The 7,649-nt window shown below is 57.6% G+C and overlaps 1 protein-coding gene across 1 annotated transcript in view; it reads right to left on the bottom strand.

Moving 5' to 3' along the window:
• Positions 1-7,649, bottom strand: part of CCNA1 (cyclin A1) — a 19,726-nt gene that overhangs the window by 8,594 nt on the left and 3,483 nt on the right. The window contains exons 2-4 of the mRNA XM_007953291.1: positions 2,666-2,921; positions 1,760-1,884; positions 318-541 (exon numbers count right to left, since the gene is read on the bottom strand). Coding sequence (XP_007951482.1) covers positions 318-541; positions 1,760-1,884; positions 2,666-2,921 — 605 coding nt within the window. The remainder of the gene's footprint in view (positions 1-317; positions 542-1,759; positions 1,885-2,665; positions 2,922-7,649) is intronic.

Consider the following 7,649-nt stretch of genomic DNA (forward strand, 5'->3'; position numbering starts at 1 on the left):
CGAGAAGGTGACTGTCCCCTGGAGGATGGTGTGGCCGAGCTCGTGTCTCCCTGAACCCCGAGAAGGTGACTGTCCCCTGGAGGATGGTGTGGCCGGGCTCGTGTCTCCCTGAACCCCGAGAAGGTGACCATCCCCTGGAGGAGTACGTGGCCGGGCTCCCGTCTCCCTGAACCTGAGAAGGTGACCACCGTCGTTCAGCAGAGGACACCTGAGTGCCCTTTTGTGACCAAGCACAGCATTTCCCCACGCGAGGGTGACGGGCCTGTCATCTGGCACCAGAGCGGCTGCGGGTGCACCTCAGCCAACGTGCCACTTACGCGGCCAGGAGGATGGCGGCCGTGCCCACCAGCTGCAGCTTTCCCCTCAGGACCGACATGCAGGACAGGAAGCGGTCCAGGAAGTTGACGGCCAGGTACAGCGTCTCCGCTCGCAGCTTGTACTCCTCCCCGACCTCCACCAGCCAGTCCACCAGGATGGCACGCATGCGCTCCGTGATATCCGGCTGCTTCCTCATGTAGTGGGCTTTGGGCCTGTGTCTGACCTACAGGGAGAGCTGTGCTCACACCGCTGCCTTCACAAAGCACGTCCAAGGACAGCTGCTCCCTCCACAATCTCGTGGGCTGACGACCCACGGACGTCTTGATCAAGACAAGGATGAAAGCCCTGACGTTCCGATCCGGGGACACAATTAGGAGGCAGGCGCTGGGGTTCCGTGAGGGAGACACCGGTTTGATTCCCGGCTGGAACACAGCACATGCAGACACCATTGTCTGTCTGGGGAGGCCCGTGTGTCACTGTGACACTCAACAGGTTCCAGACTGAGCTTCCAGACTGAGACAGATGAGGAAAGAAGGCCTGGCACGTGCCTCCGAAAATCAGCCACTGAACACCCTAAGATGGTAACAGGCACCACACCACCAAGGCTCCTGCTGAAAACCCTACAGATGGTAACAGGCACCACACCACCAGGGCTCCCACTGAACACCCTACAGATGATAACAGGTACCACACCACCAGGGCTCCCACTGAAAACCTTCCAGATGATAACAGGTACCACACCACCAGGGCTCCCAGTGAACACCCTACAGATAACAGACACCACACCACCAGGGCTCCCAGTGAACACCCTACAGGTGATTACAGTGAAATCCACAACCGCTCGCAGGGGTGGCATGGACCAGGTGGTGGTCTGCTGTTACACACGGGGTCACCTGGTCAGGGCAGACTCCAGGCAACTGCCAACAACAACACAATCAGGTAACAAATGAGGATGGGCAACAGCAGCGTGAGTCATTCCTAAGCCGAATGCTCAACGCATGCAGCCTCAGGGCCACGCAGACGCGGCCAAGCACAGGCCCCACAGCTCCACAAGCACCGGTTTTCATCCTTCGGCGACTACGTCGTGAGAAAGCCGCCCACCAGAGGTCACGGCCGTGAGCTCCTGGAGTCCTGCTAGGTGACACACTTAGGGGCTTGGCTGCTGGCGACAGGCCAGTGGTGGGAGCCCCCCAGTGGCTCTGCAGGAGGAAGACCTGGTGGTCCGCTCCCATAAAGAGGGTGGCCAAGGACACCCTGCGGGCAGTTCTAGCCTGTGACCCAGGGCTGCCACAAGCCGCCTCGACGGTTCCCATGACAGTGGTCTGTGCCGGGGTGCCCGATGGGCCAGAGCCGAGACCCAGCCGGTGACCCGGAGCTGCCGCGAACCCCCACGACAGCGCTCCGTGCCAGGAGCTGGATGGGGCGGGAGCCGGGCGCTCACCTCCGCCTCCCGGAGGTACCGGTGGATCTCCTCGGCGTACTCCGTCACGTCCAGCACGTCTGAGCCCAGGCTGGAGGCATCTGCGGCCTGGGAGTAGAGCGAGGCATCCACCAGCATCGGGGAGACTGCGGGGTCAACACGGCCAGGGGGCGTCTGAGGGTCAGGGAGACTGCGGGGTCAACACGGCCAGGGGGCGTCTGAGGGTCGGGGAGACTGCGGGGTCAACACGGCCAGGGGGCGTCTGAGGGTCGGGGAGACTGCGGGGTCAACACGGCCAGGGGTCACTGAAGGGTCGGGGAGACTGCGGGGTCAACACGGCCAGGGGTCACGGGAGGGTCAGGAAGACTGCGGGGTCAACACGGCCAGGGGCACCGAAGGGTCAGGGAGACTGCGGGGTCAACACGGCCAGGGGGCGTCTGAGGGTCAGGGAGACTGTGGGGTCAACACGGCCAGGGGTCATCGAAGGGTCAGGGAAACTGCGGGGTCAACACGGCCAGGGGGCGTCTGAGGGTCAGGGAGACTGCGGGGTCAACACAGCCAGGGGGTGTCTGAGGGTCAGGGAGACTGCGGGGTCAACACGGCCAGGGGGCGTCTGAGGGCCGGGGAGACCGCGGGGTCAACACGGCCAGGGGGCGTCTGAGAGGCTGCCGCTCACGTGTGCACATCAGACCACACAGAGACTGAAATGGAAAGCTGACGTGCTCTGCAGGCTTCCCCTGAACCGTCGTGAAGACACAGCGAGGGGGCAAGCTGCCGCCCTACATGCGTCACGATTGAAAAAACCCACAAAGCGACCCAACCAACCGCGTCCCAGACACTGCCCTCCACGGGTGGCTGCTCACGGGCCACCACCCGCTGCCCCCACGCAGGGCGCCGGCCGGTCCGTGGGCCCTGGCTGAGGATTACCTGTGCTAAAATCCAGCAGGAAGTGCAGGTCCGACTTGTGTGCACTCGTGTCCACCTCGTACACCTCCTCGAAGGCCATCTCCACCAGCGGCTCGGGTCCCGGGCAGCTGTCCCCGTCCGCTGGGCCGGGCTCGTCCATGTAGATGTCGAAGCCCTGCTTGGGCGGCATGTGGAGCGTGCAGTCAGCCAATGCCTTCTTCCCAGCCGCAGGGAGGGCATTTTCCGGTCCCGAGAAGCACCTGTCGGCTGGGACCCCCTGGAATGGGGGGGGTTTGTTAGGTGACACTCAGAGACGAGGGGCCTGTGAGTCGCACCGTGGGCTGGGAGGCTGAGGTGGACACCAACTCTGGTATCTACACTGCCTCTGAGGGGTCCTGGTGGGGCACTGGTGACGTGCTCGGCTGCTGACCGGAAGGTCGGCAGTTCAAACCTACACAGCGGGTCCACAGGTCAAAGCCCTGATGATCCCCTCCCATAAACATGACAGCCTCGACGACCCTGTGGGGGGCTCTGCTCTGTGACATGCATCACCAGGAGCCAGACACAGACTCACAGCACAAAACCAACTGCACTTCAGAGTCAGCGTGTGTCCACACAAGAACTTCTGTAGCTCACGTCCGGAAAGAAAGCCAAGTCTTCATGGTGGAACTGGAGAAAAATCTCAGAGCTCATAAACCATGAGTTACTGTAAACAGCTGACCAAGATGCCAATGACTACCAGGTTACTATAAACAGCTAACCAGAGCTCTAATAACCACCAGGTTACTATCAACAGCTAACCAGGGCACCAATAATCAGCAAGTTACTATCAACAGCTAACCAGGATGCCAATAACAAACAAGTTTGGCTTTTGGTGCGAAGGTGCACGTGCGAGGGTCTGGTCCCTGGTGCAGACATATGGGTCTGGTCCCTGGCTACACACACTTGGGTCTGGTCCCTGGTGTTGGTCTGGTCCTCAGGTACATGCGTGTAGGTCTGGCCCCTGGGTGCACGCACGTGGGCCTGGTGCATCGATAAACGTCGTGGGTTGGCACATGCAGCCATGACATAAATGTCTCTGCAATACCTACTGTGCACCAGATGCTGCCCTGCTAAATTCAGGGAGCAGAACCTTCCAGAACAGCTCCACTCAGGCAATCAGCATTTCAGCTGCAGAAGAGACACCCAAGACATCCTGCATCACCAGTGAGACGTGCTCTCCACAAGAGAAAAGCCGGGAAGGGAACGCCCGCTTCAGGGAGAGGTCTGGGCGACGGTTCGAAGGAAGGGAGTGAGCAGGGGGCGCAAGCACGAGGGCGGGGTGGGGCCCACGGGGCAGCGGGAATCACCGAGGCAAAGACCCTCCCACTGGACTGTGCCAGGTTCTCACGGCCAGAGAGCCATGTGCAAGGAGCAGGGGTAGAAAGGGGCAGAGGGGACAGCCCACCTCATGGTGAGCAGAGACCGTGGCATCAAAGTGGGGAGCATGTAACATGTAACATGCAATGATCAGTCTCTCTCCGTCCGGGCCAAGAAGAGCGAAGAAAAGCAAAGACACTTTGCAGGGGCCGTGGACCACGTGAGCCCCAGCTCCCATGCCCCTGAGACCAGAAGGACTAGATGGTGCCCGGCTACCACTGCCGACCGCTGACAGGGATCACAGTAAGAGGTCCGGGTGGAGTGGGCAACAAATGGGGAACAAAACTCAAAATAATAAAAAAGACCAGGCTCACTGGTCTGATAGGGACTGTTGGAACGCCCGAGCCTGGCCCTCAGTCAGCCTTCAGGCCTTGAACCGAACTCAGCCCTGGGGTCACCTGTCAGCCAAACGACAGACAGGCCTGTGAGGTGAACAGTGACGTGAGGGAGATAGCACTCCTTACAACAGTCAGCCCAGGGAGATGAGAAGAGCAGCGTCCGCGCAAAGGAGAAAACCTGCAAGGCAGGAAGGGCCAGGGAAGGAGGATGATGACCACAGGGAGGAAGTGTGAGGAGAGCTGTTACATGGTGCGGGTTGCAATCAATGTCAGAAAACAAAATGCACATGAATTGCTGCACAGAAACCCGTGTGCTCTGTAAACTTCCACCTAAGTCTCAGTGAAAAGCTAAAAAACAAAAGGAGAGGAAGCGGGAGGACCGTGGGGCATCGGGGATGGTGGTCTTTCAGAGCCGGGCAGCCAGTGGGCCTGGCCCTGAGCGCTGGCGGCCTGTGCGTGGAAGGCCCGCCCTCGCGGTGCGGTGCCCAGAGCCAGGGGGAGGAAGGAGAGAGACCCTGGACCTTACAGCCCCAGGTCAGCAGCCCAGGTCTGGACCAGAGTGGTAACAAGGAAGGTAAGGAACGGACTGCTGACAGCAGCAGTCATCTCGGAGGTCGGTGACGGCGGGGAGGATGAGGGGGTCAGGGGTGACGGGGTTTGGGGTTGAATCGCAGGACGGCTGAATATCCCACTTTCTGAGGGAGCCTCTGCGAAGGGCAGGCCAGGGGACAGAAAGGGACGGTGGTTTGCACAAGGTTGAGGAACCGAGCGGAGATGGTGAGGAGCCCACTGGGCAGGTGAGTCTGGGACACGGCGGAGAGGAAGCCTCGGGCCTCGTCGACGGATGCTGTCATTCTTGGTGACTGCGCCAGAAGCGCTGCCTGAACCAGCAACCCCCACCCCCACGGCGGCACCGTCGCGACCCACAGGGCCTGCAGAGGGTCTTCTGTGGAAGTTGATCCAAGCCTCCATTCCCACACTGCCCTGGTCTGTTAGTCCCAGCATCCCAGTGACACGCAGGCCTCCATGCACAGACAGGTGGCGGCTTCGCACGATGGGCCCTGGCTGGGAATGGAACCCCGGTTTCGGGCATGGAAGGTGAGAATTCTACCACTCAGCCAACACTGCCGCTCCCACTCCAAGCTGTTGGAGTTGTTAGGTGCTGTCGAGTCACCTCAGACTCACAGCAACCCCATGCACACAGAACGAAACACCACCCAGTCCCGCGCCAGCTCCACGATCCCTGCTATACTTGAGCCCATCTTCGCAGCCACCATGTCAATTCATCTAATCGAAGGCCTTCCCCTCTTTCGTCGACACTCCACCTTACCAAGCATGACATCCTTCTCCACGGAATCGTCCCCTCTGACAACATGACCAAGGCAGGTGAGAAGAGGCTCACTGTGAGTAAAAGAGTCAACAGTGAGTACAGAGATGGTCAGAGCTGTGGACTGTCAGCTACTCTGACGAGACCAACAGCCTGAGTATTTCCAAGTGGTGTTGGGACCTGAGAATTGACCTAAAAATCAGTCCTGGTCACCAAGGGCTACAGGGACAACTGCTCTGGTGGCCTATGACTAGGAAGGGAAACAGCAAGGAGGGAGACAACCTGAGCTGTGGACTTTCTGCTGTCTGGAGGACGTAGCCACTTTGATTGTTTACACGTGGCAGCCATTTTGAATGTTTACAAGCAGCAGCCATTTTGGATATTTAAAGTGACCGAGAGCACAGCCATTTTGCATGTTTACAAGCAGCAGCCTTGTAAAGTGACAGCATTCTCATTCAGATTCCAGGGACCTGAGAACAGGCAGTGAGGCGGGAATCAGGGAGAGGACAGAAAAGGCAAAGGGGACCGGAACAGATCGAGGAGTTACCCACAGGGATCCAGGTAAGGGTGGTTGGAGGCGTTTCCAACCGCTAAGGGAGACAAACTCGTCTGTTGGTTTTTCCTACTGTGGTGACGTGTTGCTGTGAGTCTTAAGGCTGTGCCACTGGTGTTTCAAATCCAGTGGGGTGCACAGGTATCAGCCTGGCTTGCAGACTGAGACAGATGAGGAAGGAGGAGGAGGCTATCCACTTCTCAAAAGAATTGGCCAGAGAAAACCTTATGAATAGCAGAGAAACAGAATAGCAGAAGAGATCCATATTTGTATCCATTCCAGAGAAAGGTGATCCCACAGAATGCGGAAATTATCGAACAATATCATTAATATCGCACCCAAGTAAGATCTTACTGAAGATAATTCAAAAATGGTTGCAGCAGCGTATTGACAGAGAACTTCCGGAGGTGCAAGCTGGATACTTTTTTGTTGTGTTTTTAGTGACCTCTTGCTTTCTTCATGAATGACGTTCTTGATGTCATCCCACAATTCATTTGGTTTCTGGTCACTGGTGTTCAATGCATCAAATCTATTCTTTAGATGGTCTCTAAATTCTGGAGGGATATAGTGTAGATCATATTTTGGCTCTCGTGGACTTGTTTTAATTGTCATGTCACTTCAAGAGATGGCATTTAACGCCAGAAGCCTTGCCAAGAACACTGAAGAGTAAATTAAAATTCAGAAGACCAAAGACTAAGCCCTGGGGCAGGCTAGCTTTTAGAGGTGGAGAAACAATAACAATTAATAAGACCACTGACCCACCCAGAGGCTCTGCAGGGGAGAGACCTGGAGATCTGCTCCATAAACATTCCAAACAGAAAACACCCAAACTCGCTGCCAACGAGTCACTTCTGACTCATAGTGACCCCTGTTGGGTTCCCAGGCAGTAAATCTTTATGGAAGCAGACAGCCCACTCTTCTTTCCATGGAATGGCTGGTGGGTTTGAACTGCCAGCCTTCTGGTTAGCAATTAGATGCCTTAGGCACTATACCACCAGAGCTCCACGGTGAAGGTTACAGCCTAGGAAACCCTGTGGGCAGTTCCACTCTGTCCTCTAGGGGCGCTGTGGGTCAGAATGGACTCCACGGCAGTGGGTGTGCTTTGGGCTTTGCTTCTGTGAAGATTGACAGCCTTGGAGACCCTGTGGGCAGTTCCACTCTGTCCTCTAGGGGCGCTGTGGGTCGGAATTGGCTCAACGGCAGTGGGTGTGGTTTGGGCTTTGCTTTTGTAAGACTGACAGCCTTGGAGACACTGTGGGCAGTTCCACTCTGTCCTCTAGGGGCGCTGTGGGTCAGAATGGACTCCAGGCAGTGGGTGTGGTTTGGGCTTTGCTTCTGTGAAGACTGACAGCCTTGGAGAGCCTGTGG

Source organism: Orycteropus afer, unplaced genomic scaffold, assembly GCF_000298275.1.
Source record: "Orycteropus afer afer isolate SDZICR_OR568_19922 unplaced genomic scaffold, OryAfe1.0 scaffold00384, whole genome shotgun sequence".
Taxonomy (NCBI): Eukaryota; Metazoa; Chordata; class Mammalia; order Tubulidentata; family Orycteropodidae; genus Orycteropus; species Orycteropus afer.